Source organism: Tiliqua scincoides, chromosome 1 (genome assembly GCF_035046505.1).
Source record: "Tiliqua scincoides isolate rTilSci1 chromosome 1, rTilSci1.hap2, whole genome shotgun sequence".
In the NCBI taxonomy this organism is placed as follows: Eukaryota; Metazoa; Chordata; class Lepidosauria; order Squamata; family Scincidae; genus Tiliqua; species Tiliqua scincoides.
In genome coordinates this window covers 27162286-27183188 of record NC_089821.1, presented here as the reverse complement: position 1 = coordinate 27183188, position 20903 = coordinate 27162286, and the positions used below count along the sequence as shown (strand labels likewise).

The 20903-nt window shown below is 41.4% G+C and overlaps 1 protein-coding gene across 1 annotated transcript in view; it reads left to right on the top strand.

Annotated features, from left to right (window-relative positions):
- The window catches only part of EXT2 (exostosin glycosyltransferase 2), a 111855-nt gene that overhangs the window by 54179 nt on the left and 36773 nt on the right, over nt 1-20903 (top strand). Inside the window, exon 8 of the mRNA XM_066636555.1 lies at nt 8895-9026. Within this exon, the coding sequence (XP_066492652.1) occupies nt 8895-9026 (132 nt within the window). The remainder of the gene's footprint in view (nt 1-8894; nt 9027-20903) is intronic.

The following is a 20903-nucleotide window of genomic DNA, read 5'->3' as shown; positions in this document are numbered from 1 at the left end:
AAATCACTGGTAAAGTTGTGACAAACTTCATGAATTAACTTTGCGTTGCATGGAAAGGACTTCCTTTAGATTGCCTGAGCATGCTACAGTGGATAGCCATGGGATGCTTTGCACAGTTCAAGTGCTAAGTCAAGATACGTTGTACCTTGTTAATCACCTTGAATATTAAATGTGCATGTGTATAGATTTGGCTTTCCTGATTTAAAAAAAAAAACATAAGAACATAAGAACAGCCCCACTGGATCAGGCCATAGGCCCATCTAGTCCAGCATCCTGTATCTCACAGCGGCCCACCAAATGCCCCAGGGAGCACACCAGATAACAAGAGACCTGGTGCTCTCCCCTACATCTGGCATTCTGACTTAACCCATTCCTAAAATCAGGAGGTTGCGCATACACATCATGGCTTGTACCCCATAATGGATTTTTCCTCCAGAAACTCGTCCAATCCCCTTTTAAAGGCGTCTAGGCTAGACGCCAGCACCACATCCTGTGGCAAGGAGTTCCACAGACTGACCACGCGCTGAGTAAAGAAATATTTTCTTTTGTCTGTCCTAACCCGCCCAACACTCAATTTTAGTGGATGTCCCCTGGTTCTGGTATTATGTGATAGTGTAAAGAGCATCTCCCTATCCACTCTGTCCATCCCCTGCATAATTTTGTATGTCTCAATCATGTCCCCCCTCAAGCGTCTCTTTTCTAGGCTGAAGAGGCCCAAACGCCGTAGCCTTTCCTCATAAGGAAGGTGCCCCAGCCCCGTAATCAGCTTAGTCGCTCTCTTTTGCACCTTTTCCATTTCCACTATGTCTTTTTTGAGATGCGGCAACCAGAACTGGACACAATACTCCAGGTGTGGCCTTACCATCGATTTGTACAACGGCATTATAATATTAGCCGTTTTGTTCTCAATACCCTTCCTAATGATCCCAAGCATAGAATTGGCCTTCTTCATTGCCGCCGCACATTGGGTCGACACTTTCATCGACCTGTCCACCACCACCCCAAGATCTCTCTCCTGATCTGTCACAGACAGCTCAGAACCCATCAGCCTATATCTAAAGTTTTGATTTTTTGCCCCAATGTGCATGACTTTACACTTACTGACATTGAAGCGCATCTGCCATTTTGCTGCCCATTCTGCCAGTCTGGAGAGATCCTTCTGGAGCTCCTCACAATCACTTCTGGTCTTTACCACTCGGAAAAGTTTGGTGTCGTCTGCAAACTTAGCCACTTCACTGCTCAACCCTGTCTCCAGGTTATTTATGAAGAGGTTGAAAAGCACCGGTCCCAGGACAGATCCTTGGGGCACACCGCTTTTCACCTCTCTCCATTGTGAAAATTGCCCATTGACACCCACTCTCTGCTTCCTGGCCTCCAACCAGTTCTCAATCCACGAGAGGACCTGTCCTCTAATTCCCTGACTGTGGAGTTTTTTCAGTAGTAACATGTTTGCAATTACCTCAAAACAATAAAGTATTAGGCTTTGTTTCAGGAGATGATGATTAAGGAGTGCAGCCAAAGAGTGTGTTTGTATGTGTGTAAAGCTGAACAGAATGCACATCTTTCCATTATTATTCTTGTCTGCATCTTCTTCCCCAACCTCTGATGCTGCTGCAATGTCAAATTTTAGACTGTAAGCATCTCAGGAGAGGGACTTGCTTTGTTCTTTGTTACCCTGTAAAGTGTTTGTTTGTTTATTGTTTATTAGATTTGCCTTGCTACATAAATAATCAAAAACTGTTGTATGTTATGTAAAGCAATGCACAATGGTGGGTTTTTAAAATTTTAATGTTTGCTTTTTCTAAACAATGCAGACCAAAACAATGTACCCACTTAATTTCCAGTCTAAGGAAAGGGGACAGAAAGAAGGGGATGTGAAGATATTTGGGAAGAAGGAAAATCAAATGAAATACAGGTCCAACCTTGTTATACACAGATTTTTTTATACACGGATTTGATTCAACACGAATGGCCACTGCAGATGAGAAGGAATGTGCTGGTCCCTGGAGAAGGGGAAAAATGCACCCCTATAAAATGCTGTTCTTACTGTTGTAGAAATTTTTGTCTCAACATGATGAGAAGGGCCCTTTAAGTTAAAGGAAAACAGTCCTTTGCAATAGTTAGAGGGCAGCCAGCTGACAATCCATCAATCATTCTCTCTCTAAGAGACCCTCTCCCTTCTCCCTGAACACCTGAAAGAAAGATAATCCTTTCTAAGCGCCTGGAGAGAGACTGATTGTTGGATTGTCCTCTTAATGTCTCTGTCTATCTTAACATCACAGAAGTCAGCAAGGCTGTTTTTAAACCACCAAGCAAAGGCATTTTGTTTTTTAAATTGATTTGCTATAGTGCGATTTTTGACATCAGCTTGTGTTCTGGGAACTGAGCCCATGCGAATAATGAGGCTCGACCTGTCTGGTTAATTCATCAGCTATTGATTATTCAGTGATTCAGAGGTGGCATCTTTCTTGATTGTAATAAGCACACCTAGGATATAGAAGGGAAAATATTACAGTAATAATAAATTTTTGTGTGTGTATAAAATGGTTGGTTTTCTTGTTTTGTTGCCAGCTTCAGCAAGCCATTTTCGCTGGACAGCACTTCCTACAATCTGCTTTTGTTTTGTGCTGGCACCTGAGTAAGCCAGACTCAATTTTCTTAGGACCCAGTCCTGAATTGTGCATGCTGGCTCATCGCTGGGGGTTAGCACTGGCCAAGCTCTGGAGCTGGCCCAGTGTGAGCCTGCACTGGGACAGCACTAGTCAGAGGCTGGCGATCCGCTACCAGCCGCTCCATAAGAAGAAATTGCACACAGAAATTGATGGGCAGAAGTTGAAATAGGGAATCAAGGTGGAAGAAGAAATTGGGTTGAAAGGGCTACAGCTTGACTAAAAGACAAAGGCCTGTGTAGTATTAGGTAGAACTGCCATGCTGTTGGAACAGCCACTTCTGTCTAACTGACCTGATGATAGTAAAATATGTAGGTTTTCTATAACTCCAAAAGGAAAGCCATTAAAGTAAAGTAACCTTTGCCAACATGAAGATGGTAGCACTTCAGGACCTCATAAACTGTGTGAAGTGTGACTCTCTGGGAACACTTGACTGTTGCAGTGGGGTAAAATCTAACAACGCCATGGCCATGGCGCCTGACTGTTAGGCTAGGCAGTTAACTTTTATTGCTTTCTTCCAAGTACCTCTCCCTTTCTCTTGCAAACGTTTCCCTTTTCCAGCGAGTACTTTGGCCTGGGTGAATGATGAAAGCCAGAGGGGGTTCCCCCCCAAACCAATCATAACCTACATGTGATTAATCTGTTTCTGCTCATTTATGCCCTTTTTGTGCATCTTGCTTCATATTAATTTCTTCACATTATGCTGAACATTTGTAATTGATTCAGTGCAGTTGAGGACTCCTAGTCACATTAATACCAAGTTTTATACCTGTAACCTGATGCTCTTCAGGCTCATGAAGGAATTCTAGTTACTTGAATATTTATTTTCAAGGAAAATAACACCTTGACTAAATGAATTTTCATTTCAGTGAGTAAATTATTAAGAGGGTGTGTGTGTGTGTATACATATACACATATATATAAACAGAAAAAATATTTTAATGAGCTGGCATTATTTGGTGACAAAAGGGATACAGATTACAATAAGAAGTAAGCTTTGCCCTTATTCTGTATTTCTGTGGTGACTCTCAGCCCTTTCCTGGTTTGTTCATGGAACGTCATTTAATCCCGCCTTTTATCTTCTGTAATCCTTTAAGTCAAGGGTTCTCAAAAAACCACCAGGACCCACCTGTTCTGTAGCGAAAGGTGCTGAGACCCACCTCCTTCTCTGATGCTGGGCTTCAGCAGGGCTCAGAAGGCCTCCTCAGTCCTCTTGAAGCAACCTCTGTGAAGCAGAGCAACCGCAAAGGAAAGGCTGGCCTTGCTTTGCACAAGGTCTTTTATAGGCCTTGAGCTATCACCTTCATTCATTCATATAAGTTCCATCTCTAATATATTCATTTATGTAAATTTATTCAAATTTTTCCTGGCCCCCTATACAGTGTCAGAGAGATGATGTGGCCCTCCTGCCAAAAAGTTTGGACAGCCCTGGACTAGGACATTAAACCTGTGATATGAAGGTCAGGCAGACAGGGTTTTAAAGGGTTTTTTTTAGATAGCCAGACAAATGGATTAGACTGGGACCCTCAAGCAATAAATTCCCTTCAGAGACCTTCGGTTCTTCATGCGAAAATTTCTCAGATTTCCCAGGAGGCCTATTAAATAAACCTAATGGCCCATTTAACTACAACTGGTTGTCAAGTAGTAGGTGGGGCTACTCTTCATTCCATAGGATAATAGCCACAACTGAATGACCTTGCGCATTTGTAAACCACTGCCTGTGGATGTAATTGTGAGCAAGACCACATACATGCAGTTAGTGGCATCATATAGAGAAGTGCTTGCTAACATATCTGAGGCTAAGGTTCCAGTCCCAAGCCAAACATGCTGATATCACAGAACAAAACAGATAAAAACAATTTAAATAGTGTAAGCAAGAAATACATGCCTGAGAATGAGCGTGAGATCGGAGAATGAAGCTGTTTCCTCAGTCTCAGTTCCCACTTGCCTTTCCTAATTTTAAAGAGACAGTACTTTTTTTGGATGCAAGGGTTTTCTAAGTAATTTTGAGTATACATGATTTTATACTTTGACTCTAGTATATAACTTGCATAAGATGCTGAGTGTATTTTGCAGTGGCTAAAGTGTCTGAGTACTGCTAAAGAATATTCCTGTATAGTAGTTGTTGAAGATTATTTTTTGAATCAAATCTTAAATGGAAAGCATTTATGCTTATGGAAGGTGGACCCCAGTTTCTTCTGATTCCACCCCTCCCCCGGCCTCTCCATGCTACATCCTACACAGTTCTGGAGGGTCCTCTTCAGGAAATGAATTTTTGGGAGCACAAGGGATACAGTGGGAAGAAGAGAGCAGGAAAACCTTTCTGTATGAGCAGAATCTCCCTTGAATATGGAATCCAAGCTTATAGCTTTTCTCTTAATTATCGCTGCTTAGAGGGAAGGAAAAGTTTTAAAAAGAAAAGCAGTGTGTTTAAATGGCTTAACCAAGGATGTGAAAGAAATCTGAAAAAAAGAAAGGCACTCAACACTTTTTATAACTAACTCATACTGTGGTTTCTCTTAAAATCTATCAAATTGCTGTAGGTGTCATTTTAGATTTTTAAGAAGCTAGAATTTTTCAGCATTACCAAGCAGCTGATTTCATGGCTACTAAGCAATCTGTTTGAAATCTCAAATCACTACATTTTAAGTCCTTTTTTTAATCACATGAGTGCTAGATAGAATCATGTCATCCAAAAGTGTCCAGAACTCTTGTTTCCTTTTAAGTCTTAGGTTTTTCAATTACATATGGTGCTGAACAGGAAAATCAAAGCTCCCTTTGATGAAATGAGGGGAGCGCATCTCTTCTTAGTGGAAGAATTTCCTGCTGTGCTCAGTAATGTTCTGTGTTGGATAGTACTGAATGGCTGACTAGTCACGTTGATCAGTTTATTTTCTGGAAAAGCAAACAAGGTGGGAAGGAAGCACTGAGCCCTGAAAACATCTGTTTGGAGACTTGTAATCCCTTTGGAAAATTTTAGATTTTGTCTTAAAGAAAAACAACTTGAAAAAGTTATTGCCAGTTGTTAAAACTCATGTAGCTCTTTTTCCTAAAATGAATAATTACACAAATGTTTAGGCCATAAAAGATAAATTCCTTTCTGTATTCCCCACCTTCTCTTTCATTCATGGTGTGAAAATACAGTTCTTTCTGACATTGCTGTTAAAATGTTTACACAAGAAAGCTGGAAATGATGGCTGCCTCTGATAGTAGCAGGAATTGAGAGCAGGATTTTATAGACATTGTTGTTAGGTCAGGTCTAATAGTGTAGTAACCTGTTGCACTCTGCAGAATTAAAAGAGGGAGTGCTTTGGTTAAATTGAGGAAAACTAAGTACCATCCTATAGCTCTTTCAGTAACTTCAGGGCTTGTTAACCACACAATCTTATAAACTTAATATTTCAAACTGGTTTACCATAGAAATAGTTCAGGAGCAATACAGAAGAATGGCCTGTTGTACATGAGCATGCTCATAAATATGCAACAGTTTTCTACCTGTCATTGTGCATTGGCAGCCTCCCTACAGGCATAGGTGGAACTTGGAGCACTCCAGTGACAGACCACAAAATCCTCTTAACGTGCCTTTGATTTGATAGAGGATGGAATGAACAGATGATGTATTGTGGATTTGCTGCTTGGACCTCTCCAGCTTTTGTGTCTCCTTTGTACCCACCAGGAATCAACAATCCCCAGACACCTTCAGCCAGACATGCCTGAAGTGGAGCATCTACACAGTTTAGTAGTGTTGCTATTTAGGGAAGAGCTTGCCTTAGTTCAGGGGTGCCCAAACCCCGGCCTGGGGGCCACTTACGGCCCTCGAGGACTCCCAATCCTTCCTGCAGGGAGCCCGCAATCTCCAATGAGACTCTGGCCCTCCAGAGACTTGCTGGAGCCCGTGCTGACCCAGTGCAACTGCTCTCAGCTTGAGGGCGACTGCTCAACCTCTTGTATGAGCTGTGGAACAAGGGCTCCCTTCACTGCTTGTTGTTTCATGTCTGTGATACAGCAGCAGCAGTGAAGGAAAGGCTGGCCTTGCTTTGTGCAAGGCCTTTTATAGGCCTTGAGGTATTGCAAGACCTTCATTCATTCATATAAGTTCCATCTCTAATGTATTGATTTGTGTAAATTTATGTAAATTTGAAATGTAAATTAATTCTTTTTTCCCAAACCCCAACACAGTGTCATAGAGATGATGTGGCCCTCCTGCCAAAAAGTTTGGACACCCCTGTTAGTCTATGAGAGCAGAAACCACCAAATTGTCATCCCTGTAATCCTTGGCTTCCCATCACGATTCAATCCTTTAAAAAAATGCTTGTTTTTTTTTTTGTATATGAAGGAATCCTATCTGTAACAGTAGGCAAGAACAAGAGAAAAACAAGAGTAACATTGTTTAAGGTTCATCTTGTTTTTAGAGGAAAAAATCATTTTGTTTTCTAATTTAGTGGCAACAGCTTTCACATTGTGGATCATCATGCAAGTGTCCTTTGGAATTCCTATTGGATTATTTGCCATTGCTAGAGTGTGAATGTGTTCAGTCTATTTCTGCAACTCCAAACTCTTTATGTTGAAGGATCAGCCCTAAAATGGATAGTTCCTTTCGACAGACATAGGTTGCTTCATTTACTCATGTGTCCCCAGGATGCAGAATTTGCTAATGTGTTGAAAATGTTCCTGTTGGACTTCTAATCTGGTGCAGGGAATTAAGTTGGGGGTGCATTTTACCTGAGATGCATGAATCAGCTGAGTTTGAGCTCCTGATTAAATTTACCCTCCACCTGGCCATGGGAATTAGGTCATTGGCTCACAAACTACATTTTCTTGTGCAGTGTTTGAATGTGACCTGCAATTGCTTGATTTTATGTCATCCAGAGGTTTGTATCTGCAAGGAGATGGTGCTCCCAAATTGTGTTTAATTCTGTTATTTCAGCATTGGTGGTGCTAGTCGTTCTTCACAGTTAGAAAAGTCAACCTGAGAGGCATAAGTATCACTTGACCAGCTGTGCATGTTATGCTTTGTCTTTTGGCTCTGCAGGCTCTTTGCGTGCAGCCAATGCAGTATGGGAAAGAAAATGCCGGCTATCATATACAGGCACACTCCCATACTCCTTGCTGATACTGAGCCTTGGGGGGGGGGGGAATGGTCTTAAATCTGAGTGCCTTCTGGACACTGCACACAACTCTGCAGAAACAATTAAGCTGGGAAAATAACTTCTGTAAAACAGGAGAACTTGAGCTATGATTATTGGCAAAGCATTGTTTCCCTTGGAATTGATTTCAGAGTAAATTTGGTTTCAAGCCATTTGGTTCTGTTAGTTGCAGTTTTATACAGTATTGGAATGCAAACAAGTTCATTACCAAATGTATTTTAGCATCCATTGCTCATCTTGAATGACAGCTGGCAGGGAATTTGAGGAGGAGGAGTGATCAGTTGATATTTGCGTATTTGAAATCTAGTAAGGATTGGGTTGCTTGCATTTTATGGCATCTGTGATAAACTTGCAGATTAGTTTAGGATTTGATGTCCAAGTTTGATTGGACATTAAAACATTTTTTTTTTATATTTCTGTATTGTTGGACTAGATTAGAAATTACTGTAGAGTTCATTATTTGAAAATAACATACTATTTTAGTATTACTCACACTTGTTTCATCTTCTGCTGTTTGGTCATGCTTAGTAGCCAATATCTGTGTACATTGTAAAAATATGAAGGAAAGCACACAACCAGCAAGCAAGCATAATAGATTGTGGCTGGCTTTCAAAATCCGTGAAATGCCAGCAGTTATTACTGGTAGGTGGTATGTTGAAGGATGGTCTCTGTATTGTAAGAGCTTTTGAGAATACGTTGTGTTTATACACAAAGTTGCTTTTTGGAGAATAAGTGGAAGGTAATCAGAACTAGAGATAAGGTTTTGCTTTCACTTTGACAGTGTCCCCAATATCAGATGGTGATTACAGAGCTAATAGGGAGTGAATAGCAACCATTCCCTTAAAAAGGCCATGCTCAGAGAGTTGCTCAGAGTTTCTCTGGGGGGTTCGTGACTCAAGTGTCTAGGTTCCTCTCAACCAGATCTCGAATTGTAGCCCTTATTTTTTGAACCTTTAGAACTCAGTAGAGCCACTATGAATCAATCTACTTTGGTCTTTATAGCTGTGTTTTAGGTTTGGCTATTTGTGTGTTTTTGTTCGTTCATTTATTCATCTATATTCATTATTTATTTTTGCAGGCAAGGTGGTTCTGGGAAGCCTATTTCCAGTCTATGAAAGCTATTGCTCTAGCAACCCTCAAGATTATAAATGACAGAATCTACCCATATGCTGCCACTTCGTATGAAGAATGGAATGATCCCCCAGCAATTGTAAGTAGAGTTATATGTTATGTTTTGTTAAGTTTAAATATAATGGGTCTCATTTTTATATTTTTCTGTTTCACTTGAACAAACTGGTTTTACTTGAAGCAAAATATAGTCTCTTTCTTAAGGGAAATATTAGTTTATTCGCTTGCTATTCCATTTACACTACACTGCTGCACCATCATTTATACTTGCTACACAGCCTTGGGCTTTTGCTTCAGCACAGGAAAGGTAGGGTATAATTCTGAAAATAAATAAATTTGAGTGTCTCAATTTTTCTCTTAAAATGGAACTTTAGCATGTATGCTTGTTTTAATTGAACTCAGTAATGTAAAAGATTAACCACTTTGGGGCAGACTCAGTCCAATGAGCCAATCTCCATATATACCTCAGTGTTGGAGGCCAGCGAATCATTGCTAGTGTGTACTGAAAAGAGGCATGGTCAGCACCAGTGAGCAGGGAAATGTGCAGCACAGCAACATGTGCCACCAGTAACCATGAGGAAATGCCCCAAGGGCACTCCCACACACCCCCCCACACTAACCCAACTTCTCTTCTATATGAGCCAACTACTCTTCTACATGAGCCACTGTGGCGGCAGCAGCAAAGGTTCAAAAGCAATTAACTACTAGGAATCTCTGCAACCAGGGTTCTAGTATGATTCCCACAAGCACAGACACCCAAGGAATACCTTTTTGGGCAGAACAAGGTTTGAAAGATAACTCCCTTGGAAGAGGTAGCCATGTGAAACAGAAACAAATGCACAAGTCACTCCATGGCAAGGATTCAAATCCCTGTTCAAGTCTCTGTGGGGGCATCCAAGACATTGAAGAGACCATTTTGTCAGGGAAAGAACTAGGATGGTACAGAAAGGGTGCCTTAACAGCAATTGGGCAACTGGCAGAGGACACCCACTTTGTCCAACCACTTCTCCCCTCCCCTTTTTCCAACCACTGGTCCTCTTCCTCCCACTACCTGGATTGAAAAAGGAAGACGGAGATAAAACACAAGTCTGAAGGAGAAGAGAGTGGTGGGTTAGAGTGTTGGAGGAGCAGAGGTAACCCAGGGGGCAACATTTGCCATGCCACCTCAGATGCCAAGAGGTCTTGGGCTGTCGCTGTTGCTGTTATGAGTTTTTAGCTCCAGCTGACATAACAAAAGGTATGTTAGTTTCTGGAATACATATATAAATATATTTTTTGCTTGCATTGGAGATTAAAACAAATCATAAGTACTCTCTCAGCCCAGTGAGCAAATTAGGCAGCTCTGCTGAATGTTTGTAGATCCATGGTAATTTTTTTATTACTCAAGTGGCTAATATCAGAATTATCGTAAGAGTGTCAAGGCAAAAACACTGAATGCCTCAGTTCATGCCAGGAATTACCTTTAATTGTTCCGGTACAGCTCAACACATAACTGAAGCAATAGTAATTGGTGCTTTAATAAGTGCAATCTAAGGCAAGTTAGTTGTGACTTACTCAAATCCCATTAATTTCAGTGGGACTTAGTTGTGACTAACATCCTTTGGGTTCAGCTCTGGCATTTTAAGTGATTCTTGCACTGTGTATTGCATATTCTCAACAACATTGTTCTTAGGTTTGTTTGATTTGAAAATGCCTGTTCCATTTCCTATGTAGAATTACCAGTTAGAATTGAGAAATTTCTTCACCACCACCAGCAAATTTGTAAAACCCTTTGTTTATATTTCATGTTTTTAAAAAAATTGCCTTGGAATTGTTTTTCTCTTTTGAATTGGCCCACTTTTGCATTGCAACTTGATTGCTGCTACTTTCCATATTCAACTAGGTCATTACTTTGGACACATGGTGGAATGAATGTTATCACAGATGAATAAATCAAGGCTTTTTAAAAGATGTGCCTGTCTAGCACTGAGAGTGCCTTGGAGAATCTTTGCTTCTCAGAAAGACTATTGAACCCACAAACTTCTTGTATATTATACTATGTTTTATTATACTGTTTCTTTATACTTGTTTATTATACTATTATAATGAGCAGAAATTACACTGTTTCTGCTCAGCACTGGCATAGAAGAATTATAAAACAATCATTTTCAGAGATATGGTGTATGTTCAGAGTGATAACAAGGTATTATACATATATACATTTATTTTACTATTTTTTTTTAATATCAGTGGGTTTGTACTGAACAATACCTTATACCAGGGGTGTCCAAAGTTTTTGGCAGGAGGGCCACATCAGCTCTCTGACACTGTGTCAGGGGCCTGGGGAAAAAAAGAATTAATTTACATTTCAAATTTGAATAAATTTACATAAATGAATATATTAAAGATGAACTTATATGAACGAATGAAGGTCTTGCAATAGCTCAAGGCCTATAAAAGGCCTTGCACAAAGCAAGGCTGGCCTTTCCTTTGCTGCCGCTGCTGCATCACAGATGTGAAAGAGCAAGCAGTGGAAGGAGCCCTCATCCCACAGCTCACATGAGAGGTCAAACAGTCGCCGTCAATCTGAGAGAAGTTGTGTTGGGCCAGTGTGGGCTTCAACAAATCTCCAGAGGGCCAGAGGCTCACTGGAGACCGGGGGCTCCCTGAGGGCTGCATTAAGAGACCTTGAGGGCTGCAAGTGGCCCCCGGGCCGGGGTTTGGGCACCCCTGCCTTATACCAATGGTTCTCACACCTTTAGCTCCAGGACCCACTTTTTAGAATTAGAATCTCTCAGGATCCACCAGAAGTGATCTCATCAAACAGGAAAATTTTTAATAATCTTAGGCTGCAATCCTACCCACACTTACCTAGGAGAAAGTCCCATTTATTTTCATTGTTAAAAGAATACATAGTAGCTTGTTAAAATTACAGGTCTGTAACATTTCCCCAAATGCAGTCACATACCAATATTAAAAATAAAATATTGAAATGAATGGGGACCTACTTGAAATTGGCTCACAACCAACCTAGTGAGTCCCGACCCACAGTTTGAGAAACACTGCCTTATGCTATTGGTATACTTCTGCAACATGAACAGAGTCAAGAGAGTGCTCATAGGGGAGTTCTCCTAGGCCTACTTTTAAGCACTAATCTACGAGATAGCTGGCTCTGTTTTGTCATGGCTGCTTTGGAGTTTTGAATTTGGATGTCATAAATTATAGTTTAACCACCACTCTTTTAATAATCACCAGGAGAATCACTGTATGCAAAGCAATAAATGTACTTTCTCAGTAGACCTCCATCTTCTCTGTGAATGATTGCCAGACAGCAGCCTTGCTGTGAGACAGGAAAAGGAACCCCTGCTAAATGAAATAACAGATAAATAGTGCAAAGAATGGCTCATGTCCATGTTAGGGTAGGACTGTGGCTAATACAGAGGCAGGTCTTGAAGGCATATGAGTTTTGCTGCGGAAGTTAAGCATGTCTGCTTCTGTAAGCAGCCTGGGAGCAATATGTTAATTGCTTTGAGCCTCTCAAAGGGAGAACAAAGTATAAATGAATGAATGAATGAATAAAATACAGCCAAACAAAACCATTACTACATATTCATTCATGCATTTTGGTATATACATTTTGTAGAATGGAATTAGTGACTCTTCTCCCAACCCCATCTCCAGTTCTATTTGGCAGGAAAGAGCCATCTGTCTTTAATCTGAAAAGAATTGCATGTAGCAATATCACAGCATTACCAAGGGCCTCGAGAAACTGGTATCAAGTAGCAAAGAGTTTTGTTTTTTACAGGGGGAGATTCTGTGCTGCGTCACTGATATCTATTTAACCTAGTCTACTGTTTGAGCTATTAGTAGTTAAGTATGGAAATGGATATACCGTCTTCATTGTGCATTGTATTTGTCAGTCATTCTATATCACTATATGACTCACCCTGGGAAAAAATTTCATGAATCTGATTTAGGTCAGAGGTTCCCAAACTGGGGGTCACGACCAGTTTGGGAAATGCAGTGCAGTGTGACATGAGGAGTTCACAAGTGTGCCCTGGAAGTGACTTCTGGGTCGCATGATGTGTTTGGAAACTTCTGTAGATAATAATCAATGTTAAACTGCAATTAAAATGATTATCTAACAATGTTTAACAGTGGATTGGAACTGCAGTCCAATAACACAGGCCTACAAAATTGAGGGTCAGAAAAGTTTTTTCCAAAACTTTATGGTGGTTTGATACAAATTTGGGGTGCCGATTCCAAAAATGGCAATCACTTCTATTTTTGAAGATATAGTATAGCCTCATTAGTGAATGTTTCAAGCAGCTTCCTCATGAGGAAGCCATGGTGTAGGCTTCCTCATGAGGAAGCTGCTTGAACCATTCACTAAAGAGGCTATACCATGCCTCCAAAACTAGATGTGATAGGGCAAAATGGATCCCATTTTTTGAATCGGCACCCCAAATATACCCAGGAATTAGTGTAATGTTTAAGGAAGCAAATGTGTGTTGGCCTGTGTAAGCATTATGGATCATTTGCATATGTAGTGACCCATCCATCTGGTAGAATTTGGCAAAAAGGAAATCCTGCGAACTGTGGGTATGCATATTAGTAGGAAAAGTTGATGCTGAAGAAGTGGAGTTACTGAACTCTTCTGGTTTTACCCTTTGACCAGTTATGAATGGGAAGAATGATGAAATGCTGTCTTAAAGCATTCAGTGGAATTGCTCAAAATAGATCAAATAGATCAAAATAGAATAAATCAAGGTGCTTTTCATCAGATAAGTCATAACTAAAACCACATTGAGGTTGCAACTGATATTTTAAATCAGACATACCCTATTCCTTAGAGCAGTGGCCCTCAAAGTCATGACTGCTGTGTTACAAAAATGTTCTACTCAGGCACTGAGTCTTCCGCCTTCAGGGAGGCCATGTCTACTGCCCATTGTCCCAGAAGGCCGCATGACAGAATGACTGGGCAGATATGACTGCCCACAGTGCCCCGTTCCCCAGATGTGGAGGACTACATGTAGCATCTGGGCGGAATGATAAGGTCTGCTTACTGAGCGGACAGATATGCCCGAACCCCAGATCTGGCCCCTGGACCGGAGTTCGAGTGGCCCTGCCTTAGAGGCAAATTATAAGTTTAATTTCAGAGTGTTGAAAATAGCTTTTTAATCATCATATCTTTCCATGCTTTGTATTCTTCAGTGTTTACTACTTAACTTTCTAAATGACAATAGTCTAGTATATTTCAAAATCAATATGGTTTTACTAAAATGGTTGCTTACCAACCTGCAATAAAATAATGGGAGCCGAGTCAAATGTACAGGGAAGTGGAAGCCTAAACCTCTGTTGTCTTATTTTACCAATGTCTTGTCCCTAGTTCTTGCAGAACCTACTTTCTTAGATCCTCCATTCCTCTATCTCTTTTCTCCTGCCTTTGCAACTTCCCTTCAAATTCCTGCTGCCTCCATCTTCTTATTTTTTAGTACCTTCCCAAGCTGATTTTGCCTCAGTCTCCCTTTTTTCCACATGCACATGTGTGCATATGCATACAAGCAGGGAGGTGCTGAGCTGCTATCACACTGTTACTCCAAGCAGCTTCCAGCCTTAACAAGTTTTATGTTTTCCAAAGAGTAAAGTTCATTGGCCATTATGGACTTTCTCCAACATGAGAGTTGCGGTTTCTTCAAAAACAGTTAGTACCCTCTCCTTCCAAATCTGTCTCCTGCCTGCCCTGGCAAAATGGCTCAGGAGGAGCAGGAAGGTAGGTACTTTATATTCAGGGGCCATGCAGACTCATGGAAATACAGTTAGCTCTTTTTATATGTTTATCTGTAAGGGGCAGAATTGCCACCTACCTTTCATTATACATAAATACTGTGCCAGTGCATCAGAGGGGGGCTCAGTGCCACTATGAGCATGCAGGCAGGGGTGAAAGAGGTTGTAGGAAATGGAGGAGGAGAGACAGTGACTTCCTCATGAGCAGAAGGTAGCACCAGTGCAATGGAAGGGGGAGAGAGAGAGGCCTATACAGTATATGGCCAACGAGAGAGGGGGCTGCGGTAATTGAGTCCAGCCAATTATACTCCTTTTTTTAAGGAAGTTTTCTGGATTTGGTCAATTATCCACATCAAATGGGCATTGGTATTGGCTGGTGGAGAATCGTTGGATGCATTTGTGCACACTTCCGGACATGTCCAACTATCTTGGGGACTGAACCTTCACAATCCTGGTGATGATGAGAGGTCAGTGATATGAGGTCTCTGAAAGGCTACCACAGAGGGGTGCTCTGGGACAGGGGCAAGCCCAGCAAAGGAGTCAGGAGACAGATGGAGGAAGAGGATGGATGAAGCAGCCCCCTCCCCACTGCTGAATTCTGGTGCCTCATTGTTGGACCAACAGCCTTCAAGTTGAGGGTTAGCCAGCACAGAAAAATCACCATTGCCACAACCTTCAAGGAATATCCAGCATGAACGAGCTGTGATATCAGATGTTGGAGTTGTTGATGATCCCTCACTATTACCCAGTCCTATAGAATTCAAGTTAAGATTCAGGTTCATAAAGTTCATCGAGTGTATGGTGAAGAGGGTCCCCTTGAACCTAACCCTGTTTTCCCCATAGGCTCAATGATTCAGTATCTGCTAATTCGATATCCACTAGGTTTTCTAGGAACCTAACCCTAGCTGATACCAAGAATCGATCATATTTCACTTTAGAACGATGTACATTATACTATACTTATAACAGTATTTCCATTTGCTTGTGTTCTAGGAAGGGCTTATTCTTCTGAAGATATCAATCTTGTGTGACATACTGTTTGCGAAGGATAATTATTACAACATGTATTATTTTTAATTAGTGCTGTAACTGTTTGCCTTCTACTGTTCGTATTGAAAGGACAGAAATGTTCCGGAATAGATAAATACTAGAGGTGAATTTCTTTATAGAATAACTGGTAGGAAATTAGCTATGTACTCAATCACTGGAGTTGTCACAAGATTGGTTTTTCTTTCTTCCTTTGGGTCAGATCCAACCCTCCTAAGTATCACTGGAGGAGGAAATTTCACAAGTTCCTTTGGTACCTTTCCCATTTCTTTATTTACTATTTAAATAGACTCATGCTGCACGTAAAAGAATGTTCACTTAGTCTAAAGCAAAGGTAATAAATTATCCAGTAGCAAATGGAAACATTTTTAAAATGTTGTGTTTTTTTTACTAATGGCAGACTGACGCAAATAGGTTGCTTCTTGTGGAGATACCCTTTTAAAAAGTCTTTCAAATTTAGGCTAGTTTCCCAGCCTCCCACTCTCTTTCTGAATTCCAGTGCTTTGGCTGCTTTTGCTGTCTGCGGAAAGGAGCCCTCTGTCATGCAGCCAGAAATGCCAGACCAAGCAATGTGAGATCACTACTGCAGTTGGCATTTGCAACTTGATATGTCCTGTGCATAAAACTGGTTCACTATAAATGTCCTATCAGGCTTGGGTTAATTACTGTGGCTCCTGTAATGAATATTAGCTGGTTGAGGGTGAGGTTGTGGGGAAGGTGGTGGGATCAGATTGTCCTAGCCATAGCTGAATGTCAGCACTTTGTCAAAGGAAGTGATGGATGATTACAGCATCAGTTCCAGGTGCCATGTGTATGCATGTGTGAGTCAGAGAGAATGAAGGAGAACTCAGTCAGCTGGGCCTCTAGTTTGAGAACTGGATGCACCCAAAGCAAAGCTCGTTCGTTCTCCATTGTTGGGAGGAACTTTCCTTATGCCACAATCAATTTCATGCCCTGCTTCCATAATAGAGATTTAATTAGGCTTCTGTTGAGTTAATTACCTGCATTGTTTGCCTTTCTTGAACAGAAGTTTGATAGACTCAAGTAAATCATGGAGGTTTGAATTTGCCCAATTTCCTGCCGAAAGTGAGGTCAAGAGGTCCCAGACTGTAGACACACTTTTCAGGCAGGCAGCAGGGGGTTGGCTCTTAATGGTGCTTCAGCGATGCCTAAATGCCCTTTTGAAATGTTACTCTCAAATGAGTGAACTTGATTTTTTGGGGATCACTGTTGGATACCTGGACAGCAGAACGTATACTTTCTCCTAGCTCAGCCATTCTTCATCAGCACCATAAGAAATAGCATCTAGTATAAAAAAGGCTGCTTTTTTATTTTTTCCTTTTGGAGAACATGTCAACTGTACAATAGTCTTCTTTCCATGAAATGGTGTAGCTGTTTAGATTTAAATCTCTTCCTCCCCCACCCCCTGACATTCAGGTCTTGTTCAGAATTGTGATATTTTTGTTAAAAAGCTGAATGTACTAGAAGAAAGTCTGACACAATTGTTACTTGCTGTAGAATATCAGGAAGTAAAATCCTGCCCTCGCAATTAAGGCACCTTAATTGGGGTCAGTGGTAAGGGGGCTGGGGAATTTGCTGCATTTATAATAACTATGAAGCTATGCTGTGCTGCTGGGACCATAGAAAAGCAACCTGCAGTGGATCAGAGTTTTCTTGTTTGCTACAAAATCTTAAGACCTGTTGCAGTTTTGTTGAAGTACATACATGCAGCCATCAGAAGAGCTACAGTAAGATGCAAGAAAAATGACCTAAATTAGAACAAGTAACTTATAAATAGGCACTCCTACTTGTGTTTAGATGGCAGATTACTTTCAACTAAATATCCTGGCTGGTAGGTATTCCAGTTTGCTATTGCAAGCTTATGTTCTGCATGGTAATGTTTGGACAGTAATAGGTATATTGTGGGAAACCAGCAGCCCAATTCTATGCTGCCTGAGCTGCATCTCCAGTGCTGGTCCTGAGTGTCGCAAATGTACTGTAAGGCGCATTTGCACCACCCAGGGAGTATGCTGCGTCAACAGGGAGGCCCGCAACACCCCATCAACGTAGCAGTTGGCGCCCTGGCCGATAGTGGAGCACAGGTAAATGCCGAGCAGCACAGGGGCATGAGGAAGGAGGGCATGGGGGAGGCATTCTTGGGCGCAGTGAAGGGTGGGATAAGCCCTGAATTGGGTGGGACTGGCATAAGTCTCCTCCTCTGAATTCTACCCCTCTCCCTCGGACTTGAAAGCCCAACACAGGGCATCTCGAGTCTGCTGGCACAGCTTCAAGAAGCCCCATTGAGCAGTCTGGGGCTTTACTTGGGGTAAGGGGACAAATGTCCCCTTACTCCAAGGAGACCTCCAGTCTGCTCACATCTAGCATAGGATGCAGTGGCTGCCATTTGGCACCAGTGCTTCTATGCTGGGTAGGATTGGGCCCTAATTCTGTAATCTTAAACATACTTATTTGGAGTAAGCCTCATTTATCTTCTTCGAAAATATTTTTCAGCTATAAAGTGTTGGGTAACATGGGTCTGGTGAATTTCATTGTCTGAAGCATCTTTAAATTGCACTATGCTAACCACTTATCTATCTACACATAAGCTCAGACACTATACAAAACATTATATTTGTTCTGTACTTGGCTCTTTTACTATGCTCTATCATCTCCCATGCTTCTTTTAAGGGAGCATCTACATGCTTAGCCAAACTACATGACATAATTATCTTGGGGCTATACTACTTTGCAATTTGGGATAGGGATAATATGACTTAAAGCTCCCCCACATCTAGAAAACAAAACCGTACTATACTGTCCAGTGAAAATGACCATACTGAAGATGATCTATCATGAGAAACTTGTGAATTAGGAAATCCAAATCCCTTTAATGGCATCACTGTACCATTTTCTTGTGAACTGAAGTGGAAGGCTTTACATCCAGAACTATTGCTTTCCTCCTTAGTACTTCTCAAATTGCTTCAATATTCTATGCAGTTGACCAGCATGTTCAACATTTTTATCTCACAGCACTCTGACAAGGCACTAATGTCCAGGCACATCATCAGTTTGACAATTGACAAGACATATAGCACTGCTGGTTGGAGGCTCACATCCTCCAATGGCCCTATGTCATGAATATGTACAGTTTAGGCCTAGTAACATGTAAAGCCTGAACCAAGCTAAAACAGTAACACAGAAGTGGCTTGCAGTCCTAGCTGCTAAGAATTTACAACTCAATGGAAGGTGATAATGTAGCACCTAGGCAGCCAGAAAGACGCCCATCAAGGATGGAATGCAGCTGTAGATCTCCAGGGGGGAGGGAAGAGCCGAGAGGGCGAGCATCCAGCCCCACTTCCTGAGGACAGGATATTTTGTCTTTGTCTCTTGGTGAGATAGATGGTGGGTGCACATCCTGCCCCGCCAGGACCATGTGGCCCTTAGGTAACTGACCTGAGGATTTACAAAAGAAGCTGAGCCAGGTAAGAGTCAGAGAATAATAGAGTTAGCCAGTTAGCTTTGTTGTTTTATGCTGATATGTTTCCTAGAAGTTTTTATGCCTCTAGCATTTGCTGCCTTTTGTAACTTTTTGTAACCCTATGTACTTAATAAAGTAAAAATCTTTTTATCATGTTGGTTCATTGTCTGTTGGGGACAAAGGTTCAGAATCCTGCATAGCCGTTCAGCAAGCTACCAAAAATCCTCATTGTGGACTAGTAACTTGAGGACTGAGACTTTAAGTAAAGAAAGTGCTCAGCGCCTACAAGGGATATACGTAGTTAAGCCTAGAGGGTCTCCGTGTCCCTGGACTGAGGCACTGGCTCTTACAGGGTGGTGGCAGTACTACCGAACAGGGATCTTTGAGGGCTCTAGGGCTCAGAACCAACAACTCTGAGCACCCCAAAACCCTGGGACTGTGAGACCAAGTATACGACACCCTACAAATATATGACCTTTCCCCACACTCCTGCAGCACACCTGCAGACCAGTTTCGGCACACTGGTTGAAAATTGCTGCAATAGATAATACTGAAAGGCCTTGAACATCATCCCACTCCTCCAAACATACAAAAGACTACTTGAGAAAGTCCAGGGATCCTCTAAGCCAGTGTTTTTCAAATTGTGGGTCAGGAACCATTAGGTGGGTTGAGAGCCAATTTCAGGTAAGTCCCCATTCATTTTAATATTTTATTTATAATATACAGATGTGCACCACTTGACGGGGATACATTATCTTATTCTCATTGTTATGCGATTAGGTCATTAAGTGAACATTCAGTCTATTGCCTTTGTTGCATAAACAGACACTCCCTTCCAGACACTAGCTGGCTGCACAGGCTACTGGAGATAGATGGCCTTTTCTTTGCATTAAGAGCCTCTACAGACACTCTGCTGCAGGCTATGGGAGGCGTGATTGCCTCATTAAGAGCATCTTTATTGTGCTGTCATATATGCGGTCCATCGTTAAGCGACGAGTGGATTGTTAAACATTTTCCTGCTTGATGATGTCACTTCCAATCATGACATCATTTCTGGTGGGTCCTGAGAGATTCTCATTCTAAAAAGTGGGTCCCAGTGCTAAAAGTTTGAGAACCACTGCTCTAAGCAGTACCCAATGTAGTCTGAGAGACCATGGTTTGAAGCAAAAATCAAAGTTCCATATGTGCAGCGAAGTGATTTAGGTGCCCTTGGGAGTTATTAGAACTGAACAAATTTGTGTTTATACCCTGTACAAAAGTGCATTTAATGCAAAGTGTTTCTGGCCAACTGCAGGAATCATTAATTTTTCATAGGCTCAGACTCAAAATGTTCCCTGGAAACCTGGTCAAATTCATATTTTCTTTCCCTTTCTTTGTTCTGTCATTTTTAATCAGTCATTGGGAATGGTAAAAATATGCTTAGAAATAGGTTGTGTTTTCACCTCATTGTCCCTGCTGCTTCCCTATCTGCAGTAGAACCATCCACTTTGGTTTCCTAGCTGGAGTGCTCCGGAAGTACTTCTTCAACTGAGGTGAACTAAAGAACTTTTTCAGTTGATTTTGAAACACAGATATGTGTGAGTGTGTGTGTGTGTGTGTGTGTGTGTGTGTGTGTGTGTGTGTGTTTAATGCTCACATAGTAGGCTTTTTAAAAGGATAGAACAAACT